Here is a 24,926-nt window from a genome sequence, read left to right as displayed (position 1 = left end):
CCAGAGGAAGCAGCTGGGAAAAACCAGGAGCTTCCAGTGAGGATAGAGAGTTACAAGGACCTGGGATCCCCACACTTTTCCTTGGGAGCAGCTGATGCTTCAGGCCATGGCTGTGCCAGAGATTTTTGGGATGCAAGGAGGGTCTTGTAGATGGTGCTTCCAAAAGCACCAAAGGGATCCAAAAGGGATTTTCCAAAAAGAGCCCTTCAAAAGGGGTCCTGGGAGAAGGATTGTGCCAAGGGGGCCTTTTAAATAGGGTCTTCCAAAAAGACTTTGCAAAACACATCTTGCAAAGGGGTTGGGTGCAAAAAACATCTTGCAAAGGGATCAAAGTGCTCAGGCAGTGGGTAATGATCCGAGGGGAGCACCCACCCATGCAAATAGCAGAGATAAAGACTATTTCATCCCAAATTGGTGACACCAGCAGCGTCCTGAAACATTTCCCAGCCTGGGCACTGGCTGCCTCCTCATCTGGCTGTGGGAGCCCTGGCAATTCCCATGGGACACGCTCCCTGTGCCAGGGGAACCTTGGGGTGCTCTGGAGGCAGCTCACACCCCACATCCAAACAGAGAGGGGGGTGATGGAGGATGTGGGTGACAAGGGCTGGGCACCCCTGGAGCTGTTCAGTTGGGAAATTTGGCTGGGAATTAGCAAATTTGGGGAAAAGCAGCGTGGTGGGAGGGCACAGGGCTGGTCCCTGCCATGCTGTGCTCTCCCAGGGCAATACAGCACTTGGATCACAACGGATGAACTGAAGAGTGTGGGTGACAAGGGCTGGGCACCCCTGGGGCTGTTCAGTTGGGAAATTTGGCTGGGAAAGTAGCAAATTTGGGGAAAAAGCAGCGTGGTGGGAGGGATCAGGGATCCCATGGCAGGGATCCCTACCAGGCTGTGCTCTCCCAGGGCAATGCAGCACCCGGATCACTCTGGATGAATTGAATTCCCAAACTGCCCCCTCCAGACACAGCAATAGTGCGGAAATGGCAGGACAACACCAACTCCAGCTCCTGGGAGAGGCACCAGCGATTGTCACCGCCCTGTCCCTGCCCCTGTGGCCGTCCCCACCTCTGGGCTCCTCGGCCTGCTTGGCGAGCTTGCGGAGCGCGGCGGCGAAGCTGGAGGAAGGTGCTGCCTGGACGGACAAAGTGCTGCTGGCGGCGGGGCTGCCATTGGGGACGATGGAGCCGTTCAGGGGCGACGGGGTCAGCGGGCTCACGGTGGCCGTGGTGCGGGTGGCCGTGGAGAGCATTCCTAGCGACGGCGACTTCGGCTCATGGCTCATGCCTGCCAAGCAGAGACAGCGGGTTAGGCACGTGGAGATGGGGGCCTCAGTTTCCCCCCAGGAGATGGGACCATCAGCACCTTTCCACTAATTCATCATCCCACCCCAAAACGCACCCCGAGTTCAGGAAATGGGGGGAAGTGCGTCCCAGCATTCCAGAGTCCCACTGAACCCCAGGATAATGGAGCAGGAGGACTCAGCAGAGCTCTGCAAGGTGTTTTAGGGGACTTCAGCATCCTGATGTAGGTGGTGGGGAGAGGCGCAGTCCCCTGACTCGCATGGTGCTGCCAAAACTCAAAGCATCACTGTTGCACCCCTTGTTGTCATTATTGCACTCCAAATCCCAGGCACTGCATGCTCAATTCCCCACCACTGCACCCCTAAAGCCCCAATATTGCACCCCAAATCCCAGCCACTGCACACTCAAATTCCCGCTGCTGCATTCCAGGACTGACAATATTTCATTCCTGGGTATCCAGCACTGCATCCCCCAAAACCCCAATAACACAGAACTGGATCCCTGGATCCCCAGAATTGCATCCCTAAATCCCCAGCACTGCACCTCCCAAAACCCCAATATTGTATCCTTAACAGCACAGAACTGCACCCCCAAATTCCCAGCACTGCACCCCCAAATCGCCAGTACTGAACCCCCCAATACCCCAATATTGTATCTCTAAATCCTCAGCAGTGCACCCCATAATATCCCAATATTGCATCTCGAAATCCCCAGCACTGCACCCCCCAAAAACCCCAATATCGCATCCCTGGATCCCCAGAACTGCACCCTTAAATCCCCAGCACTGCACTCCCAAAACCCCCAATATTAAACCCCCAAATCCCCAGCACTGCATCCCCCAGAACCGCAATATTGCATCCCTGGATCTCCAGAACTGCACTCTTAAATCCCCAGCACTGCACCCCCAAAAACCCCAATATTGCATCCCTGGATCCCCAGCACTGCACCCCAGCTCCCCACACTACCCCTTCAAATCCTCACACCCCAAATCCCCACATTGCCCCCCAAAGTACCGAGGTCCTAAAGGGCACAGTGACCCCAAAAGTGCGGCTCAGGTGCTGAGCAGGAGCGTGCAGCCCTCCCCGAGCCCCCCCAGCTGTCACACCAATTGCTCCAGGGCTCTCCACCTCCCAAAACAGCAACTGCTGATGTCAGGGCCCTTAAAATAGACCTCACCCAGCAGCTTCATTAACACCAGCCTAAAATTAGCCTGGCTCCCAGGTGGGAATGAGGATGGGGGGGTCGTGGGGCAGCCCCCAAATCCCAGCGGGGCTGGAGAGGCACTGAGCACCTGGAGCATCCATCCACTGCAGAGGGAGGATGGATGGAGCATCCCCGAGCATCCCGCGGCTGCTCCAGCACGGGCAGGAGGGCGGGGGGCGCCTCGGGAGCCGGGGGGGCACGGGGGGCACTCAGCGTGGATTAATCTTTGCCCCCCGGCCCCAGGAGAGGCGGCCGGCGCGGCGGCGCGCTCCCCTCTGCCCTCATTATACAAGCATTTATTAACTCCGCTGCTCTCAGCCATTGACTGCCGCCTTGTCGACACGCTCGGGCTCATGTAAATTCATTACCGGAACAGCTGGGAAGCCAACCCGCCACGCCAGCCCGGCCCCGGCACCCCCGGGCTCTGCTCCAGCCCCGGATGGGGGCTTGGTGCCCCCCACCCAGAACGAGCACCGGGATCTGCCTGCAGCACCAGGCACCCACGCAGCATCCAAAGGGGACACGGCACTCCAGGCACAGCCTGCAGCTCCCATGCACCGCCTGAGCAATGCCCCACATCCACCAGGCACGGCCCCACATCCACCGGGCACTGCCCCACATCCACCAGGCACGGCCTCACATCCACCAGGCACTGCCCCACATCCACCGGGCACTGCCCCACATTCCCCAGGCACTGCCTGGAATTCCCTTGGCACAGACCTGCATCCTCCAGGCACTGCCCCACCTCTCCCAGGCACAATCCTGCATCTTCAGGCATTGCCTGGCATCCCCAGGCCCTGCCCTGCACCCCCAGGCACTGCCCCACATCCACAAGGCACAATCTTGCATCTCCAGGCACAATCCTGCATCCCCAGGCACAATTCTGCATCCCCAGGCACTGCCTGGCATCCCCTTGGCACAGCCCTGCATCCCCCAAGCACTGCCCCATATCTCCCAGGCACAATCCTGCATCCCCAGGCACAATCCTGCATCCCCAGGCACTGCCCCACATCCACTGGGCACTGCCCCACATCTCCCAGACACAATCCTGCATCCCCAGGCACTGCCTGGCATCCCCTTGGCACAGCCCTGCACCCCCAGGCACTGCCCCACATCTCCAGGCACAGCCCCAAACACTTCCCAGTGCCCCCCAGCTCCTCCCCACCTTTAACCCCACCATAGCCCCCACTCCCAGCCCCAATCCAGGCCTGGAGATGCTTTTCCAGCCCCCAGCAGGGATCAGCAGGCTGGCACAGGGGCACGGCGCTGAAGCAGGGCATCACCCGTGTGATGCTCAGCTGATCCCCAAACGCCTCCCGGCCAACTGCTGATCCCAGTGGGATTTGCCAGGCGAGCTCAGGGCAGCGAGTGGCCGGGGCAGCGTGCGGGGAGCTCTCCTGCCCCCGGGGCTGAGCCGAGCCGCTGCCCCAGCCGCGCTCCAAACCAGTTCTGCCGCTCCCTGCCCGCGATAAAATCGGCGCCTCCGCCCCGGCTGGGGCCCGAGCAGCGCCGCTCACCCGCCGTGCCCCGCCGCCGCTGGCGTCCGTCTGTCCGGGCGTCCCCGGGCTGCTCTGCGGGACGGCTGCCAGCTGGGGAAACTGAGGCACGGGGAGCGGGCTGGGCGGGAGCATCCACACCGGGATGGGATGGGAGGTGGGATGTGGGGCTGCATCCCCCCATCCCTCCGGCACCCCACTGCCAGCACGGCGTGGGTGTCGCTCACCCCTGCGGGTGGCTGGGGACGCCGTGACGCCCCACGGTGAGGTGGGGCCCCCCCTGGCCCTGCCCCTCCCCGGCTGCTTCTCTCAGCAGGCGGATCCGTGCGGAAAAACAGGTCAAGTTTGGTGCCTGGAGCAGCCCGGGGTCACGGCAGCGGTTGCCTCAGCAGGGCGGGGAGAGGAGCCCCACAACGGGACAGGCTGTCCCTGCAGTGTGCCCAGCCCTGGGTGGGTACAGCTGGCACTGCCATGCACCCTCCTTGGCAAAGTGATGCCTGAACCCCCCACGCACCGAGGCAGGGGGGCTTGGGGACACCTGGGTGTCTTGCTGAGGCCACGGGGGGAGGCTGGGGAGCTGGCGATGTGTCACCGTGTCCCCGTCCCTCCCACAGCATGTGCCCGGGCACAGCAGCACAGGGAGTGTCTGGCATTCCCGGTGCCCGCTGGCTGCGTGCCCGCGGAGCAGGCACAGCAGGAGGAGGAGGAGGAGGAGGAGCGGGCATGGCAGGGTCACCGCCACGCTCCCCGCAGTGCCACACACGGCACCACCGCAGGGCTGGCACCTCCGGGGGCACAGAACCCCCCAGCCCCGGCTCCTGGAGCCCCCCCCGAGCCCCCGCATCGCCGGCGCAGGGCTGGGAGCCGGGAGCTGGGAGCGTGCCATGTTCTCTCCATCTGCTCCTGATGATGCTGGCGGGTTTTTTGGCAGCGGGAGCCTCCTCCGGCAGCGAGAGCAGAACCAGTCTGGCTGCCTGGTGGGGCTGGAGACAAATAAAAGCCCTTGGCAGCCGCTGCGGGCAGGCAGGAGCGGGCAGCGAGGGGCAGGACGGGCTCCCAGCACCCTGAGATCCCTGGGCACGGGGTAGGGCTGTGGGGAAGGGGGAATTGGGCAGGTTTAGCACCTCGGCTCCCATTGCCCCCTTCCCAGCACCTTGAAAGGCCTCTAATGAGCGTGGAGTGCCCTTGGGAGCAGATTGCCATTGAACTCGACCTGCACCAGCCGCCCGCTCTTACAGCAGCTATTTTGAGCTGCCGGGCTCCCAAGTGCTGGAACTAATAATTTATTACCAAATACGATCAGGCAGCAGCTCCAGCCCCTGGCAAATGGAGCGGAAAAAAACCCAGTGCGGCGGGAAGCCGAGGGAGTGGGGAGAGACGAGAGCATCCTGCATCCTCCTCCTCCTCCCCGGGGATGGATCCGCACCCACCCCGCAGCGCCGCAGCTGGGACGGAGCCCGCTCGGCCAAACCCTGCGGAAGGCTCCACCACGCCGATTGCTGCTGGTTCCCCGAGGGATTTGGGGTGCTGAGGATCCCCCCCGAGCCTTTCCCCCCTCTCCCGCTCCGGAGCCGCATCCAGCTGCACGCTCCGAGCAGGAACAGCTGCTCCGCATGGATTGCCGATGCTAATGGCCTCGCATTGTCAGCCCCCCTTCCCTCCGTGCCTGGAGGCAGCGGGCACAGCCCCAGCACGGAGGGCAGGGGGCCAGGCCCAGCGCGTGCTGTGGTGGCCCTGTCACACACCCTGTCACCCCCTGGGGCAGAGGGGACAGGCAGGGGACAGGCAGAGGTGAGCAGCTGCCCTCCCTCCTGGCGATGCCCTGCACGTTTTCCACCCCTCATTAAAGCAGCTCTGCCGCCGCACCTCCAACATGCTCCATTAATTAATTAATTGATCGATCCCAGCCCGTGCTCCTGCCCTCCCTCCCCCTTTCCCAGCACGGGCTTGGTGTCCCCAGGTGTCCCCAGGCACAGAGACACAAGCACAGCCTCTGCCCCATTTTCGGTAGAACCCAGGGCCCGTCCTGGGAACACCCCCTTGGAGGGGCCTGGATGGGTTCCCCGTGGTGAGGAGCCCCTTGGGTGGGATTTGGGCTCTCTGTGGAGCATCCAGCACTGCTATCCTGGAGGCTGGGCCTCCATCGATCACTCCTGCACGGACCATTGATCTGGCAAACGACAACAAGCAAACTAATAAGAGCTCGTTTGGAGGGCGCAGCGCTGGGGATGGAGCGAGGCCGGGCGCTTTCCCTCCCTTCCCAACCCTCCCGTGCCCAGCCCAGCAGCCCTGGGAGCCTCTGCAGCCCTCAGGAGATCCAGCCAGGGGAAAATTTACTTTAAAACAACTTTCTGCCCTGTTTTGAAGCTGGGAGCTTGGAAAATCAAGCCCCTGTGCCCCAAGGATGCTGCTGGGTCTGAACTCCCCTCTGCAGCTTCAAGGTTGGGCTGGCAGCTCCTCCTGGCTCCTGATGCCCAGATCCAAGTGCCAGCTGCCTGCTGAGGGTCCCTCTGCTTTGGGGGGAGTGGGGTACAGGCCTCACCCCCTCACCCTGCTGTCTTCTGGGGCTCTTCAGTGGCTTGGTGGGGCAGTGGGCGCTCCATGGGGCGGCCAGGCATTGTCTGGAGACACTGGGCACTGCACTGGGATACTGGGAATTGCCTGGGGGAGATTTGGGAATTGCACTGGGATGCTGGGATTGCCTGGAGAGACTGGGAACTGCACTGGGAAGTGGAATTGCCTGGAGATTTGGGAATTGCACTGGGATGCTGGGTATGGTCTGACAGAGAGCTGGGCACTGCCCTGATGGGCACCTAATGGCCCTGCCAGGCACTGTTTGGTGCTGCCAGGCACAGCACAGCAGCACTAAATGGTGCCACTGGGCACTCCCCAGTGCCACTGAGCATCGCTGGGCATTCCACAGCACTGCTGGGCATCCCCTGGAGGGGGCACTGGGCATTCCCAGATGCCACAGGGCACTGCACAGCAGCCCTGGCCATTCCACAGAGCCACTGGGCATCTCATGGAGGTGGCACTGGGCATTCCCAGATGCCACAGGGCACTGCACAGCAGCCCTGGCCATTCCACAGAGCCCTTGGGCAGCACCTGGGTGGGAGCCAGGCACCACACAGTGCTGCCAAAACTTACACAGAGCTACCAGCCACGAGAGCAGGCAATGCCTGGCACCCCCAGGCTGCCCTCCCGTGCCCACATGCCCGTGCCCCATGTGCCCAGGTGCCCAGGCTGGCGCAGGCGTGCAGCAGCAGCAGCAGCAGCAGTGCATTGTTTTGGGCGCAGGATCCCTTGCCCAGCAGATGGCAGGTATAACAAAGCAGCTTGCTGCGGCCAAGCCAATTATTTATCTAATTATGATTTACCACTTAACCACATGATCTTTCTGCAGAGTTGTAGGCAATTAAAACCAGGGTGATTATGTGGATTATGCAAATCGGCTGGAGCCGGGCGAATAAAATTGGAGATTAGAGTTTCACGCAGGCTGGATCTTGCATGGGGCAGGTCCTGGAGGGGCAGGGGCAGGGCAGGGGGGCTGCAGAGAGGGGCAGGGGGCTGCAGGCAGGGTGAGAAGCCAGGACTCAGCCAAGGGAAGGGGCTGCAGGACGCAGTTGGGAAGTGCCAGGACAAGGTGAGCAGATGCTTTGTGCCACCCCCATGAAGCACAGCCAAAAACTGCCCCCATCATGGGTGGGTGCCCACAGGGGACTCTGCTGCTGGTGGGTGACTCTGCTGGCACCAGGGACTCCCCAGCACCCACCCCAAAAAGCTGAGAGGGGTTCCAGAGTGCAGCCCCCATCCACAGGGCAGCTCATGCCAGGCATCAGGGGCAATTAATAACAGGTACTAATAACAGGTATTAATAACGAGTACTAATAAGGGGCATTAATCAGGAGCATTAATAAGGAGCATTAATAACACTGCCTGGCAGATTACGCCGCCCGCCCGGCTTGATATGAGATTTATGGATGGCGCAAAGGCCGGAAATACAGGAGCATTAATGGTAATTCCTCGTGTCCTAGCAAAGGTCACAGGCAATCTCCATCAATCCCGCTGCAGAGCAGGGGGTCTGGGCAGCATGGGGGGGTCCAGGCAGGATGGGGGTCCCCCCTTCACCCCCAGCACTTTCTGGTGGTGCAGCACGGGCCAGAGTGAAAGGTTTTACCTTGGGATAAGAAATTATCCCTGGCAAACAGAGAATTTGCTGTGTGGATTTTCATTTTCCTGATCGGTGCCCCACGTCTGAGCTATGAGATGTTGTGGAGGTCTTGGGAAGACCTTGGGTTTCTCCAAGCCTGGGAGCACCTGCAGGGTCACCAGGGCTGCCTTGATGGGTATTTCCCTTTTTGTGGAGCCCCACAAAAAATGAGGAATGTTTGAAGGAGCAGAGATGTCCCTGGAGCCATTCTGCTGGAGATGGGGACGCTGCCAGCACTGGTGGGACAGATCCAGCACGTTCCTCTTGGCAAGGAAGATCAACCAAAAGCCCAGCAAGAGGAGCAGACCCCTCTTCTCTTCCCACGCCAGGATTTAGGGTGATTAATGCCAGTGATCCCATGTGCTGGAGCTGGGAAGGCCGGCCCGTGCCCCCGTGAGCAGCATCTTTCCTTTTCGCCTACAGTAATCCTCAGCCTTTCGAGCAAATTATTAAAATTCACTTATATTTAATCTGCCTGCTGGAATTAATTGAATTTTTACGCTTGGCAAATGTCAGTGGGTGCACGCTGCCTCCCAACGGGGACCCGGCTGCAGGTGCAGCGGGCACAGCCCCCGGCTCTCAGCGCTCTCCAGGGATAAATCCCACCCTGGAGCAGGGCACAGGGTGCCCACAGGGTGCCCTGTAGGATGCCAGCGGCCTCCCAGCTCTGCAGGAATGCTCAGTGACACCAGGCAAACCTCCCTGAGCAGGGAAGCTCCCCAAATCCCATGGGATTCCCAGCGTGGTGGCTTTGGAGGGGACACTGGGAGCCCCTCTCTCCCCTCTTGCAATGCCAGCGCCCTGCCTGGCATTGTAGTCACCCTGGGGGTGACGAGAGCCTTCCTCCCCTCCCCATCCTCCTCCTCCCTCCTCGCAAATTGCCAAAGCATCTAATTTGCCCGCTGGGAAGGCCGAGGGAAAAGAGCCTCTATTTTGCTGTAATAAGCCCTCCAGACAAAGGCGGGATGAGCCATTCAGCGCCGGCAAGGGGGAAGGGTCCGGCCCCACGCCGGAGCGGTGCCAGGGGCTGGGGGAAGGCAGAGATCCCTCCCTGTCAGGGGAGCCAGCATTGGGAACACACACACAGGATGGGACACTCACCCCGGGATGACCCCGGTGTGATGCCGAGCTCCTGGATGGCCATTGGGATGGGACACACAGCTCTGAGCCTACAAACTGACACCAAATCCCAAATCTGAGGGGCTTCACTCGCTGTTGGCCCCATGAACATCCCCATTCCCTGCTCGGGGATGCTCCTCTCCCCACCCCCCGGGATGGAGAAGTTCACGGGCAGCAGGAGCCACGGGGGACCCCAAACTTCCAAACTTGAGTGGCGCTTGCCCCCCTGCACCAGCGCCCGGCCGGGATTATCATAAATTAAGACGTAATTACTCCATGGAAATTTACAGCACAAAGCTGCGGCGCTAACAAGTGTGTTTGGCGGCACCGGGGGGACATACAAAGCGCTATTGTCTGGCAGGCGCCAAAAAAGCTGCTGTGCCCCCCAAACCCACACATCCCGGGCACAGGGGTGAGGGTGGGGATGGCCATGGAGCCACCGCAGGGCAGAAACACAGGGAATCATGTCTGTGTGACACAGAGATCCAAAAGGAGGGTCCCAGCAGGGAGGGCAGGGTGAGGATGCCCATGGTGATGGGTGCCCTCTGAGAAGGTGCCATGGCTCTGCTGCCCAACAAAGACATCTCCTTTATTCCCTCAATAACTTTCAGCTCCCAAGCATGGGTGCTGCACCCAGCAAAACACCACCTCTAACCCCTTTTGCCCAATTTCAGCACACACAGGGTTAAAACTAAACGCCCTGGGGACCTGCAAAGGAGGGGGGGACACACATGGGGACAAGTGCCAGAGCTGTCAGTGTGTGTCCCCCCCACCCCCCCCACAGTGCTGCCACATTCCCCCAGCTGTCACACGCATTAAAAAATAATAATCATCAACGTGGCAAAAAAAAAAAAACCAACAAAAAACAACAAAACCAACCAACAACCGAACCCAACAAAACAGTGAGAAAATATTCAGGCGGCTAAAACAAATCCAGCAATAAAGGAGCTGGGATCCTCGGAAAGCTGGCTGTGCAATTAAGCAGTTTTCTGCTGTACGCCGATAATCACCTAATTATACTATTAATGACAGTTCAACCTGCTCGGAAATAAAAGGACATTCTTCCATAACAGGATGCCAGCTGTTTGTTACAGATGTCAAACATCTTTAAAGCATTATTATTAAAAGAAGGGGGGAAGGAGGAAGCTTGGGGATGCTGAAGCACAGCCGTCTTTTCCCCCTCAGAGCATCTTGCAAGGGATGAGGGGAGGGGGTTTGGAGTGTCACCCCCACTTTGAATCCAGGAGAAGAATCTGTCAGAGGGGTTTTTTTCGGCGGGGGTCGATGTTTGGAGCCATAAATCCCCCAACGTCGGGCTCGCTCGCGGCGAGAGGCGCCTGGGTTTAATTAAGCGCAGCGTTTGGGAAATAAAAGTTAAAAATCAGTCATAAAATTAAGAGGGAGGGGACGCTCCTGCTGCCAGGCTCGGGGCAGGGCTGGCCCCGCTCTTGTCCCCCCGCCCCGGCTGCCAGCGCCGGTGCCTCGAGCGCGGCTGCCGCTGCCGGCGGTGCCCGCGCACGTGCCGCGGTGCCGTGCCAAGGAGCATCCCGGCAGGTGCCGGCAGCCGGTGCCAAGGCGAGGGAGAAGGGGGGGACACGCCGCGGAGAAAGGCAGCACCTGCTCCCCCTCGAAACCCCCGCGGTGCCTTGGGAGGTTGGGAGGTTGGGAGGTTGGGAGGTTGGGAGGTGAGTGGCGCCCGCTGCACGCGCAGGGATTGGGGTGCGGCGGTGCCAGGGGGGAAGGGGATGTGGCAGGGTGGCAGGGGTGTCCCAAATCGCCAGCCAAATTCGCCCTGGGGTGATTCCACCTCTCCTCCAGCAGCTCTGAGCTGGCACAGCCGTTCCTGGGGGGCAGACGGGTGCCCACCCGCCGTGGGGTGATGCCAATGCTGGCGTTACCCACCCACCCAGCCAGACACAGCTCTGCACCCTGTCCTATATAGATACTGAGAAATCTGCCTGTAAAACCATCAGGAACCGGGTTTAGCCAGGGAATAAAGAGATTACACAGGGGAGGGGGGTGAGAAAGGAAGAAGGAAGGAAAAAGGGGGTGTCTGGGAATAATTCACCCCCCTCTCAGCTGTGTGGCTACTGATATCCCGGGTGCCTGTAGGGCCATGGCATGAACAGGATGGCTGCAGAAAGGCACCAGATTTTCAGGGTGCCCACCCACCCACTCAGAGCTGACGGAGCCCCCTCCCCAGGCCAGGACCCCCTGACCCCTTGGCACAGGCTGGGCTGGCACTGGCCTCACTTGCCAGACACGATCCAGCAGGAAAAAACCATCTGGGAAGCGTCCCCCCCGCCCCGAGCTCCGAGCAATGCCCCCAGTCCCCCCCTTCCCCTGGCTTCCCTCTTCCCCCCCTCCCCTCCTCAAACCATCACGGGGAAGCTGGAAAGTGGTTGACATGGTTGCCATGGCGACCGAATTTAGGACTGGCGAGAGGAGGAGGAGGAAGATGGTGGGGTGGGCAAAGGAGGAAGGCAGGAGGACTTCCCGGCACCCCAACACGGCTTGGGCATCACCCAGCCCCCCTCAGCCCCCCACCAACACCTCCTCGTGCACCCCTCAACCCCACACCCGGCGAGGATGAGGAAGGGCATCCCCAAACCCCAGACCCAGCTGGGGGGACACCAAGAGTGGGGCTCAGCCCCGAGCACCCCAAACGCAGCCTGGGGGTGGCTGTGCCCGCCCAGCGCCGCCGAGAGCCGCCGGTGACTCACAGCTCGCGGCACCCGCCGAGCCGAGCGGGTGTTTACGCGGCATCACCCGGCTCCTTCCATCTGCTTTGATCCAGGGGCTAAATATTCCCGGCCCCGGCATAAAAATAGGAACCATTTGGGAAGGTCCTGAGTCAGCAGCATCCGCTGCCGGTGGCACCCACCGCCATCCTCCCCGGCACGGGGAGCCCCAGGGCCACCTGGGGGATTGCCGGATTTGGGGATGCTCGCAAGAACAGGGAGCCCCCAAAAAGCTGTGTGTATCCAGGTGCCACCCTTGTGCCTGCAAACAGCCAGGCCCTCCGGGGATGCTCTGTGTCCCCAAGGGGTGATGCTGTCCCCAAAGGAGGGTGGTGTCCCCAAGGGACACTCACACTGGCCAAAGGGTGACAACTGCACTCGTGTTATCCCAGGGAGATGAGCCTGAGCGTGGCTCCCATATGGACCAGCAGGGATTGGTCCCTTCCCTGTGCCCTGGCTCTCAGGGATGCCTGGTGGCAGGTCCCCACACTGCCCGGTGTCCCCTGGCAGCTGGCTGAGCCCCGGGGCACAAATCCAGCCTCGTGACCAGAGGCACACAGGGGACAGAGGCATCGGTGACCACAGGGATAAAAGAGCACAGAAGCATCAGTGACCAGAGAGACAGAGGTGACAGGAGCACTGGGGAAGTGACCAGAGGGATAAAAGGGGACAGCAGCAGTGGTGACAAGAGGGACAGAAGCATCAGTGACCAGAGGGATACAGGGGACAGAAGGATTGGTGACCAGAGGGATACAGGGAACAGGAGCATCAGTGACACGAGGGGACAGCAGCATCGGTGACCAGAGGGGACACAGAGGATCCAGCTGGATCCAGGGCCAGGATCAAGCCACCGAGGAGGAGCGTGTGACACGGGCCAGGGCCAGGCAGTCCCTGAGGCGGTGACAGTCCCCAGCAGGACTCGCGCCGCTGAGTCACCGCCACCAGCCCCGCGAGCCCAGGGCGGGGGGAAGGCTCCCATCTCCATCTGCTGCCGCCCGACCTGGCCCACCGGCATCTCCCAACGCCCGGCAGCTGCCGCCAGCGATCCCGCTGCGTGCCAGCGCCTCCAGCACCGCTCCCCCTAATTGCTTCCAACCTCGCAGCCTGACACTTCCATGTTCCTCTCCAGTCTTGCTTTTCTCCTCCGGTTTTATTATTCCCCCTCCTCCCAGGCGGCTGGGGAGCCGGCCGGAGCAGGGTTTTCCAGGGAGCAGGAATTAGTGCATCAGCCACAACGGCAAAACCAGAAGTTTCACGCAACAGGAGCTGCCGCCGGGAACCCCGGCTCGACCGGCGCGTGCTAAATATGGAATTTAAGGGGGAAAAAAACCAACCCCAAACACGTCTCTCTGCACCTGCAGCCCTCATAGGGTCCCCACAGCAAAGCACGGCTCTGAGGCCGGGCAGGAATCACCCAAAGCTGCTGCAGGCAGTGGAGAAGAGCGAGGAGCAGACAAGGCGATGGTTTTTGGGGGGAACACTGGGAGTGGGACCCCCAAAGCCGGCACAGAGGAGGGTGAGGGTCGGAGCAGGGTGGGAGCACTCAGGGTGCCACAGAAAAGCAGGTCACCCATGTCCCCACGGTGGCACAGCGCTGGCAGAGGATGTCACAGCACAACCCCTCCCAAAGCAAGGGACCCTCGGTTGCACCCCGGTGCCCCTCGGCCGCCCTTCCCGGCTCGGCTTCGTGCGCTCGGGCGCAGGCGCGCGGGGAGAGCCGCTGGCTCCGGTGAGAGCGGCCACATGCCAAAGCCATTTCCTGAAACAAACAGGGATCCGCGGGGGAACGGCCACGCGTGGGCACCGAGCCCCGCACAGGGCCCTGCCACCGCTCCCCAGCTCGGGGACAGCGCCCGGAGCCCGCGCCCCGAAAGCGCCTCGAGTTCACGGCCAGCCCCAGGCTGCATCCGGAGGCTGCACCCCGAGCGTGAACCCCAGAGCACCCCCAGATCACAGCCTGAGCTCACAGCCCGAGCGTGCCAAACCCCCGGAGCACACTCCAAACACGCGCCCTGAGCCTGCGCCCCCAGAGCACCTCCAGCTCCCACCCTCAAGCCCCCCAAAGCCCCCCAAAACACTCACCCTGAGCACACCACTGAGCTCGCACCCCAACCCCACTGGTGCTCCCCAAACCCCCCCGGGGGGATCCCCTCCCTTGCTGGCAGCCAAAGGAGCCGGAGCTGCCGGCTGGGGTGGCACAGCAAACTTTGGTGCCCCAAATCCCCGTGCCCTCGCAGCGACGAGGCCGGCACCCCAAAACACAGCACATCCCGCATTTCTCCCCAATCCCACCCCGGCCAGAACGCCCTCGGCTCCTCGGGGAGAGGGAGAAACCCCCAGGGCGAGGGAGTGGCAGCAGGAGAAGAGAGGGGGATCCGAGCACCCCAAAACACTGCAATGCTGTGCCAGTGTTCCCCCCTCTCTGCTCCCCCCTCTCCCTATTTCCCCCGACCCCAAAATCTCTTATAAGGCGCTGTAAGAAAGTAAGTTCACCCCCAAACCGCCCTTGGCTGCCGCTGGCTGGGGCGGACAAAGGGGAGTCCCCGGGTTTGGGGGGACCCCGGGGGAGCCCCCGGAGTGTGGGGAGAGGGAGTGCAGAGGGCTGGCGGCAGCATCGCTCGGTGCCTTACCTGGTAAGTAATAGAGAGGTGGTTTCAACCCAAACATGATTTATGTTACAGTTCCATTGCAGCCAGGAAGAAAAAAAAAATATTTAAAAATAAAAAATAAAAGAGCCAACGTGAGGAGGATGTGTCAGGAAGCAATAAAAAAAAAAAAAAAAAAAAAAAGAAGGAAAAAAAAAAAGAAAAAAACCCCAAAAATTAGCACCAAGCCACACGGAGGGGGTTGGAAAAATAAACCAGAGGCGAAAAAATACGGTGGAGCGGGGAGGAGGAGAAGGAGGAGGAGGAGGTGGAGGAGGAGGAGGAGCGGGGGGAATCAAGTGCGTGGGGGGAGGAGGAAAAATAAAAATTGAAATAGCAGCGAGCCCAGGGCGCCGGCGGAGGGTGGCGGTGGCGGCTGTCACCGGCGGGGCCAGGGCAGGAGCCTGGCTGCCACGCGTGACGCCTTCCCGGGGCTTTTCCTGCCGCCGAGCCCCCAGCTGCCAACCGCAGGCACACAAAAAGCCAGCGACGACGAGGAGGAGGAGGGTGATGAAGAGGCGGTGGGACCCTCGGCGGCGGGGAACGCACCCCCTGAGCAGTGTGCACTGGGGCTCCCCCCACGCTGGGGAAGGGGATGGAGGAGCGGGGCGGGGGTCGCGAGTGTCCGTCCGTCCGTCTGTCCGTCCGGAGAGCCCCGCTCTCCGCGGGCTGCGCCAAGGCGGGCGGGCGAGAGGCGGCAGGCTTGCCCCTCGATCAATTTTCATGCAAGAATCATTATCGGTAAATTGGAAATCTGGCTCCTTGACAGCAGATTTGTCTCCCCTAATGACGGGCAGCGGGCAGGAGGGCGGCCGGCAGCTGCTCGCCCCCAGCGCCCCCCGCCCACCGCCCGCGCCCCCCGGGCTCCAGCCCTTGGCCCCGGAGCTTTCGGGGGAGGGGGCGAACCCCCGGGGCGCCCCGGGGAGCATCTCCCTCCCCTTCATCCCCCCCCCCGCTCCTCCTCCTTCCTCCTCCTCCTCGCCTACAGACGGAATAATTTTAATTTTTTTTTTCTTTTCTCTCTTGCCTTTTTCTGTTTTCAAACAGCTGCCGATGCGGCGGGCGGAGCGGGGCGCGGGGAGAGGTAAATGTGAAATAAAAATAGGAAGGCAAACCCCCCCCCCACCCTCGGTCTCTTCAGGAGGGAAAATTAGGAAATAAAACAATAAATAACCCAACTTTCCTGCCTGCCGGGAGCTGCCTGCTGCCTCACAAAAGGCAGGCGAGCAAAGCCGCCTGCCCCAACCCCGGCTAGCCCCCCCCAAATCCCCTCCGAGCCCCTAAATCCCCCCCTGGCCGGGCGTCGGGGGCTGTAATGAGCCGCCCGATAGGATCTCCCCCATCCCCTGCCCGCTGATGCATTAGCAGATCCGGGAAGACATGCTTGCAGGCAAATAGGGCTAATAAATGCTATTACGGGAGCGCGAGGGAGGCTGGAGATCCTGGCTGCACCATAGTAACGAGGGCCCGGCTTAATTTGCTTTAAGCAAACGATCAGCCGAGGCGGGGTGGAGAGAGGAGGGGACGGGCAGGATCGGGGGGAGCTTTGGCTGGCTCCGGGCACGCACGGGCGCGCCGCCGCGGGCACGCGCATCCTCGCAGCGGGAGCGCGCTTCTCGCGGGAGCGCGCTTCTCTGAGCGCTGCACGGGCGGCTGATCTGACCCCCCCCCCGCCCCACCCCCGGCTCCCAGCGCGCCCCCGCCCAGCTCCGTCCTTCTCTTCCCAAACTGGTTTTAACACCAAAGTTCACCGGGGCGACGTGTGATATCTCGCCCCTGCAAGAGAAGCCACATCCTGTATGATAATGGCCAGCCCTTCAAACAGCTTAAAGATACAGAGGCCATTCCCAGGCGCCCGCCGCCTGCGCCCGAGCGGGGGGACAGGGGGCACCGAGGTCACCGTGTCACCCCAAAGCCAGCCAGCCAGTCCTAGGGGGCCCCCGCCTGCTCCAGAGCGTGGGGACAGAGGGGCATGGGGGTCACAGGGTAACCCCAAATCTGCCCAGCTGTTCCCAGGAGGACATTCCCTGCACTGGGTGTGGGGATTGGGGGGTACAGGGGTCACAGGGTAACCCCAAATCCACCCAGCTGTTCCCAGGAGGACACTGCCTGCCCTGGGTGTGGGGATTGGGGGGTACAGGGGTCACAGGGTAACCCCAAATCTGCCCAGCTGTTCCCAGGAGGACACTGCCTGCCCTGGGTGTGGGGATTGGGGGGTACAGGGGTCACAGGGTAACCCCAAATCCACCCAGCTGTTCCCAGGAGGACACTGCCTGCACTGGGTGTGGGGATTGGGGGGTACAGGGGTCCCAGGGTAACCCCAAATCCAGCCAGGTTCCTCGCAAGTGCCCACTGCCTGCACTGGATGTGGGTACAGAGAGGCATGGGGGTCACCGTGTCACCCCAAATCTGCCCAGCCGTTCCCAGGAGGACACTGCCTGCATTGGGTGTGGGGACTGGGGGGCGTGGGGGTCACAGGGTAGCCCCAAACCTGCCCAGCCATTCCCAAGTGCCCACTGCCTGCCTAACTTCACCAGAAGTAGGCACAAGGGGGAAAAGGGGGTTGCAATGTCACCCCAAACTCACCCAGCCGTTCCCAGGAGGACACTGCCTGCTCTGGATATGGTCACAGAAGGGCATGGGGGTCACAGTGTCACCCCAAATCTGCCCAGCCGTTCCCAAGTGCCCACTGCCTGCCTAACTTCACCAGAAGTGGTCACAACAGGGAAAAAGGGGTCACAGCATCACCCCAAACCTATCCAGCCCCATGGCTGGGCATGGATGGTTGGAGGGGGTTTGTGAGAGTTCCACTTGTGCACACTTTTGCACACTTGCATGCACACACGTGCATGTGTGTACACACACAGGTATCCATCCCTGCACTCCCAGCCGTGCTCCCCAAAATCCCACCCGGCAGAGACAGAGCCTGTGCAAACCTGCACCCTCCTCCTCCTCCTCCTCCCCCCCCGTTAAATATTGCTTTCCCGATTCCAGGTCGGGGGATTATTATTATGTCTTCTCTTCCTTCCTAACCTACATCTGTCAAGATCGGCGCTGGGAGTATTTCTGGCCCGTCCCCTGAGTCATCGTCGCTCGCGTCCCGCTCCCTCCCAGGCAGCTCCCCTGTGTCACCGGGCTCTGTGGGGCACTGGGAGCTGCTGCTCCCACCCTGGGGTGCTGCACCCACCCATGGGGTGCTGCACCCACCGTGGGTGCTGTTCCACCGTGTCCCCCACCCCAGCCAAACCCACCCCAAACCTCACAGGTGATGGGGTGACACACCTGGGGGTGCCCCAAAGCCACTGTGTGGGTGCAATGGGGACCCCCCAACCTCAGTCTGGGAAAGCTTAGGGGTCACCAACATCACCCAGCTCCCAGCCCGCTTGCAGAGGGGTTGGATTTGCTGGGTTCAGGCAAGCACCGGGGGACCCCTCCCCTGCTCCCCCCCCAACACGGCAGGAGCCGTAAAAATTAATTTGCAAACATGTCATTACACAATAGCTGTGCAGGCAATAAACCTGTAATTACAGGCGGCTGGGGGAGCGGGCAGGCAGGGAGGGGAGGGAGGGAGGGGAGGGAGGGCAGACCTGCCTGCCAGCTCCGGTTTTGGGGTTTCACCCCCCCTTCATCCCCCCCCCTCCTCTCCGCTGCCTTTATTCATTATGCAAACGAGAATTGCTTCACTCCTGGAAGTTGGGCTCCACTTCAAAGGGGCGCCCTGCCTGCCCTGCCTGCGCTCCCCGCCCTGCCTCCCCAAAACCCCAGCACCCCAAACCAGGAGCACCCGTTGCTTGGCCGCCATGGGGAAACCGAGGCACAGCAGCAGCCCCGTTGGGAAACCTTTGCGACATCATCCCAACCGAATTATCCGCCACCCTCCTCCTGGGCAGTGCCCGCTCTCAGGCGGGCGACCACCCTGCTGCCTCAGTTTACCCACTTACCAACCCCGCGGGACGCCGGGCACCGGCCGAGACACCCGCCCGGCCACCCAGCAGCCGGCTGGGCCGCGCCTGGGCCCTCGTTAGCGGGAGAGCCTGACGAGCCTGACCCACTTCCCCGAGCGCTGGGAGGATTAATTGGTTCCTTTGCTCGCGCGGAGCCGCCGGGAGCTGGGGCAGGTGCCAGGCGGGATTAGCAAAGCATGAGAGCGCAGCTCGCGGGGCCGGCCCTGCCCACGCCGTCCGCACGGCCATCCGGGTGGACACCAGGATGGACAACCCTCCCTGGGGATGCTCATGGGCCTCCCCATGGGTCTCCCCATGGAATGGGACATGACCACGCTGGGGATATCCACCCCAGGGATGCCCAACCCTAAGGGATGCCCGCTCTAGGGAAACTGAGGCACGGGCTCCCACCACTTTCCCTGCAGCCCAGGAAGCATCCAGCAGTGGGGACACGGGATCAAGAGGAGCGAGCGGTCGCCTCCCATCGTAAATAAGCAGCTCAGCGATGATTTCCTGCTCTTGTTGACCTTTGACTATGCAGAATAAAGACATAAATCCATATTTTAAACCCATCTGAGCGCCAGCCAGGCCCACAAAGCCATTTACAGCCTGCGATTTGGACGGGGCAGTGAGCAGGAAAGCGATGGTTTCTCGAGGTGACATTCCCCAGGAGGGAAATGAAGTGTTTTATTTGCAGATATATAGGGCACGGTCGTTCCTCCGCTTCCCCTTCCCTCCGCCCTCGGCTCATAAATAAAACATACGGCCGTGTAACCGGCTAATTACGGGAGGATGGCAAAACCCCGCCGGTCGCTGGGAAAAGAAATCAGCTTTTTAATCAGCCCACTTTCCTCCCCATCCAACTTAAGGAGAAAGGGGCATTTCGGGCGCCGGGATGGAGCCGAGACTCTCCGGCGGCTCGTAGGCTCCCCCTGGGGCTGTGCACCCCAATCCCTTGGGGCACATTTGGGGTTGCTTTGGATTGGGGTTGGGGGGGGTTCAAACTGCTTCTGGTGTTCTGGTTTTTTTTTCTCCCCTGGCTGGGAAAAGGATGTCTTTGAAAAGTCTAATTGTTCCTTACACATTAGATACATTAATGAGGTCTCTGATCAAGCGGCTGGCTCTCCGGCAAGGAGGCTTCAAGTAGCAATTTTCCATTTGTGTTTCAAATTTTAATGAATGTTCCTGTCTCCGGCTGCGATGCGCGGTGATAATCCGTACGGCTCGGGTCAGCGCCGGAGCAGGGGCTGCCGCACGGGAGGGCTTGTACAAGGGTTTGATTTCTTTGGGGAATAGTTCATACAAAAAATGGTAATGGCAGAAGACAGTCTTCCTTCCCCCTCGGTTGCCAGAGCCCAAGAGCTACAAATCAGAGGGTTATTATTTCTTTCCGATGTCCCTAAAGTATCCTATATCTTTAGCGGGAGAGTAAAGTTCAGCCCTGATAAGATTGCGGCGCTGGGTGAGACGCGCTTTGCCTTTCCTCCTGCCTCGTTTTTTCTTCCCTCCACCTCCCTCTCCCTCTACATCCCTGAGGAGGCCAGCAGAGTGTCCCCAGGGCCACCAGCCCACCCCAGGGCCCCACATCCAAGGGCCGGATCCGGAACCCACCCCGCCAGGACAAGATTTGTATAACCTTGTTTTGGCATGCCTGCCATTAACTTAATTTAACATCCATATTGCCGCTACTTAATTAAATAGATGAACTCATTTTACATTTGCAAGTCTTAATTCATCCTGAACAAAATTGGCCATGTTTCGTTCTTTCTACGCTACCAGCTCCCCGGAACAAATGACTGCCTTTTGTAGTTAACTGCTAGTACAGGTTAAACGCTAATTAGCAACCCGGGTTGGGTGTTAACTTCCTTATTTATCACCCGGCGCCACTCGGGGAGCGAGGGGGCGCGGGCTGGCACTTCCAGCTTCCTGCGTGGGTCTCATCCCGCAGGGTCAGGGGTGCTGGATGTGAGGGGATGCACACAGTGCAGGGCTCCTGGGGCTCAGGGCATGGTGCCTGCCTGACCCCGGGGCTCCTGATGCACAGAGTGATTGGTGCAGGGGGCCTGGCACAGCATCCAGGGGTGTGGGATATGTGGGGTTTGGTGTGTGAGGGTCAGAGCGTGGTTCTGATGCACAGAGTGATTGTGCAAGGGCCTGGCACAGCATCAGGGTGTGGATATGTGGGATTTGGTGTGTGAGGGTCAGAGCGTGTTCTGATGCACAGAGTGCTTGGTGCAGGGCTGGCCAGCATCAGGGTGTGGATATGGGGTTTGGTGTGTGAGGGTCAGAGCATGGTTCTGATGCACAGAGTGATTGGTGCAGGGGCCTGGCACAGCATCCAGGGGTGTGGGATATGTGGGGTTTGGTGTGTGAGGGTCAGAGCATGGTTCTGATGCACAGAGTGATCGGTGCAGGGGCCTGGCACAGCATCCAGGGGTGTGGGATATGTGGGGTTTGGTGTGTGAGGGTCAGAGCGTGGTGCCCAGCACATGTTCAATGCAGCATTTTCAGCTTGACATGCCATGTGTGGTGGTGTGTGGGGTTCAGCACAGCATGCCCACAAGGGTTGTGGCACATGGGACACGATGCACGACATGTGGCTGATCGTGGACGATGCACAGGGCTTGACACACAACGCACAGGGGTCAGTGCACGGGCCTTGACACGCGTGGCCCTTGTCACAGCGGTGCTCAGTGCTTCACACGATGCTCAACCATCACCCAAGCACCCAAACATCTCCCTGGAGAGCGCCCTTCCACCTCACCACCCCACCAAGCCACCATGGGGCCAGCACCACCTCCCTGGAGGTATCTGGGGAGAGGCCCCAAAGCAAGCAGCACCCCGCTTTTCCAAGCTCCAGGGGTGCCCACACCAAGTGGCGATGCCTGTGGGCTGCCGAGCCTCACCACACCCCACCCACACACGTCCCGTGTGGCACTGGCTGTGGCAGGGGACACGGCAGGGCGAGGGGACACGGGGACCCCAGCGGCAGGGCAGCCAGGCTGCGCCGAGCCTGGCAGGAAGCCGCTCCAGGAAGGCTCATCTGGTTTGACTAACAAATCGCTAACTGCTTCCCCCGAGGCAGGTGGAAGGAAACAAAGCTCCGTGGCTGTAAACAACCCCCCCGGCCCCCCGCTTCCCACCCACGGCCCCCCACAGCCCTCCCCCAGCACTGGCCGGGGGCAGGTTGAGACAGAAAACACTTGTGCAACACTCCCTTCATGCCCTGATGCAAGCCCTGCCAGGGGGACAGGCGCCCCCAGCCCCTGCCCGGTGCCCAGGGACGCTGGCAGCCCGGGCAGGGCGTGGGGTGACGCAGAGCTTGTACCAGCCCGGGCTGGCCCTGCAGGACAACTCCTCGCTGGCGCCTGCCATGACATCCCAGCCGCTGCTGTGACTCAAGGGGATGAGCTGAGGTGGTGGCACGGGGCAGCCAGGGGCAAAGCACACCATGCTGGTGACACTGAGGTCCCTCTGCCAGCACCTTCCACTTCAGGGCACCCCAAAGAGCAGCGTGCCCAGGAGAGGCCACCATTGATGCTGGCCTCACTGGTGATGTCCAGCCCTGCTAACAGGGACATGGCAGAGGAGGTGGCATGGGGACGAAGTGGCGGGAGGGGACTGATAGGCATCTCCCTGGCCTTGTAAACCGATCTGCCCCCACCTGCTGAAATAACAGCGAGGGGAGGCAGCTCTGGTTACCGGCGGTGCCGGGGGCCGGCTGGGTGCCAGCGCCCTTGGCAGAGAGCCAGGCAGCTCCATGGGCACTGAGCGGGGACCCCCTTGCTCCATCCTCCATCCTCACCCTCATCCTCCCCCCGAGCCGCAGGCGCCGCACGGAGCTGCTCGTCCCGCTCGCCGGCGTCACCGCCCCGCCTGCTCCCTCCCCACCCGGAATTTCAGGTCTGGCACCCCAAGCCGGCGCCTTCGGGAGGCAGCGGTCCCGCAGGGACATCACCCCTGCCCCGGGCCACCGCTGCGGGGATGACACCAGCCACGCCAGCCACGCCGCCTAGGAGCGGGAATGATTCTCCAGGTTATCCCGAGCGGTTTTGGCTGCATCCTGCTTGGCACAGCAGCACCAGGATGAGGAGCCACCATGGCCAAAAAAGCAAAGCTTTATGGGTGGATGCAGCCCCTCTGGGAGGAGGGATAAGCGCTCCCAGGTCTCGTTCCCCCCAGGACCCCATCCCAAATCCCTGCCATCAGCAGAAGCGAAGGAGCGGGGCCGTGAGGAGCGAGGGTGATAGATAACAGCCCTCTGTGCCGGCGAGATAAATAGCCCCAGCAGCGCCAAGCTGTACTCGGCCAGAAGCTAATAGGGGCTGTCAGGGCGGTTTAGAGGAGCAGAGCATCGTTTCGGGGCCCGGCTGGGAGGACGCCGAGGGGAAGTGACAAGGAAGCTGAGCAGAAAGCGACAGGCAGTACACAAAGAGCATGTCCTCTGTAAGTGGTGATAAACCTTGGAAAAAAAAGAGAAAAGCTAAATCAGTTGTTTAGCCGATGTACCACATGCTGACAGGGCAAATGTGAAGGCTTTTATGGCCACATGGGTTTTCATTTGCAGTTATTCATAGCGGAGCCGGGCGCTTTATCTCACTTTACATTATGTGCAACCACAATGCAGACACTTGCACCGCAACGCATTGCCTCCCTGGAAAATATTAATATGTAAATGTCAGGCTCAGAGGGCAGCGAGGGAACGGCAGGCAAGGAGCAGGCCGGGAGATAAAACCTGCCCTGGAAGGGAGGGGGGCAAGCAGGACCCCCAGCCCGCACCCTGGGGTGTGCAGGAAGGGGGAGGCACAGCTGGGATGGAGCGTGCAGAGAGGAGCTTGGTGTGGGCACACGTGTGTGCACCATGCACAGCCTGAGCTGAGAGGGATGTGTGTGTGTGTGTGTGAGCACCAACACGTGTGTGTGAGCACCAACACGTGTGCACAGCACCCCTCAGCAGACAGGGATGGATTCCTGCGTGTGCACTCACACACGTGTGCACCAGGGATGGATTCCTGTGTGTGCACTCACACACGTGTGCACCAGGGATGGATTCCTGTGTGTGCACACTCACACACGTGTGCACCAGGGATGGATTCCTGTGTGTGCACTCACACATGTGTGCACCAGGGATGGATTCCTGTGTGTGCACTCACACATGTGTGCACAGCACCCCTCAGCAGACAGGGATGGATTTCTGCATGTACACTCACATATGTGTGCACCAGGGATGGATTCCTGTGTGTGCACTCACACACGTGTGCACCAGGGATGGATTCCTGTGTGTGAACTCACAACCTCTCCCTTGCAGCACAGGATGTGCACCCACCTCACCTCTGCAGGAGGACACACAACCTCGGTGACCTGCCATGTGTCACAACCCATGGACAACCCCCACACCACCTGAGCACCCCCACGCACCCAGGACAGCCCCGGGGAGCCGTGCCCACCCCCGGGATGCGTGGTGAGGCCATGGGAGGGCTGGCACGCCGGGCTGGAGGCAGCCCCGGCCGGGCAGAGCGCGCCGGCGCGGCGTGCCAGTGCCTGCACAGCCCCGGCGGGCAGCGCTCCAGCCATGCCTGCTGTTCCTGGGCTCCGTTCCTCTCCAAGAGCCTCCAGCCCCGGGGTAGTGCCAGACTGACAGCCTGGAGGCTATTTATTCGCAGGCAGAGGCAGCGGGAGCTGCTGGCGGATGCAGCCGCCTTTGTCCTACAGGGAAGTTTGCTCCCTGCCTCCTGCCTGGCCCCCATCTCCCCTGGTTTTCCACCTCCACACCGTGATGCACCATCCAAACACAGGGAGGCATTTGGGGGAGTTCCCAGCCTGGGTTTCCCAGCCCTGATGTCCACAGGACTCGCCACAAGGCCCTGGCACACAGGGACACCGGGCAGCTGCCACGCTCCCCCTGCCCCAGCAGCCCTCAGCATCACCCAGTCAGGCCAAGGCGCTGGAGGTGGGCACCCCAAAAGTGGTGGCGGTAGGAGGAGGGTGGGCACCCACCCCTACCCAGCCATATCCACCCCTGGGCTTTGCTCCTTGGCACGGTGCCCGCCAGGGTGGGGGGCACCTCCGCAGCGCGGCCCCCTCGGCCGTTACCAAGAGAATCGCTGGCAGCCGGTGCTGGCACGGGGACAAGCCTGGGAGAGAGGTGGCCCCCCAGCACCTCGGGGAAGGGAACAATCCCTGGGCATTTCTTTTTTGGCAGGCCCCGGGTGCCCCCCCCTCTGAACCCCCCCTCCTCGTCCTCCTCCCGCGCTCGGGCGCGGGGA

The 24,926-nt window shown here is 61.2% G+C and overlaps 1 protein-coding gene across 4 annotated transcripts in view; it reads right to left on the bottom strand.

The window, feature by feature from the left end:
• Positions 1-24,926, bottom strand: part of GSE1 (Gse1 coiled-coil protein) — a 107,369-nt gene that overhangs the window by 16,162 nt on the left and 66,281 nt on the right. For all 4 annotated transcript variants that reach the window (XM_064723178.1, XM_064723180.1, XM_064723179.1 and 1 more), the window contains exon 3: positions 1,067-1,285. In XM_064723178.1, the coding sequence (XP_064579248.1) occupies positions 1,067-1,285 (219 nt within the window). The remainder of the gene's footprint in view (positions 1-1,066; positions 1,286-24,926) is intronic.

The sequence above is a fragment of the Zonotrichia leucophrys genome, chromosome 11 (assembly GCF_028769735.1).
Source record: "Zonotrichia leucophrys gambelii isolate GWCS_2022_RI chromosome 11, RI_Zleu_2.0, whole genome shotgun sequence".
Classification (NCBI taxonomy): domain Eukaryota; kingdom Metazoa; phylum Chordata; class Aves; order Passeriformes; family Passerellidae; genus Zonotrichia; species Zonotrichia leucophrys.
This window is presented reverse-complemented; position numbering and strand designations above follow the sequence as displayed.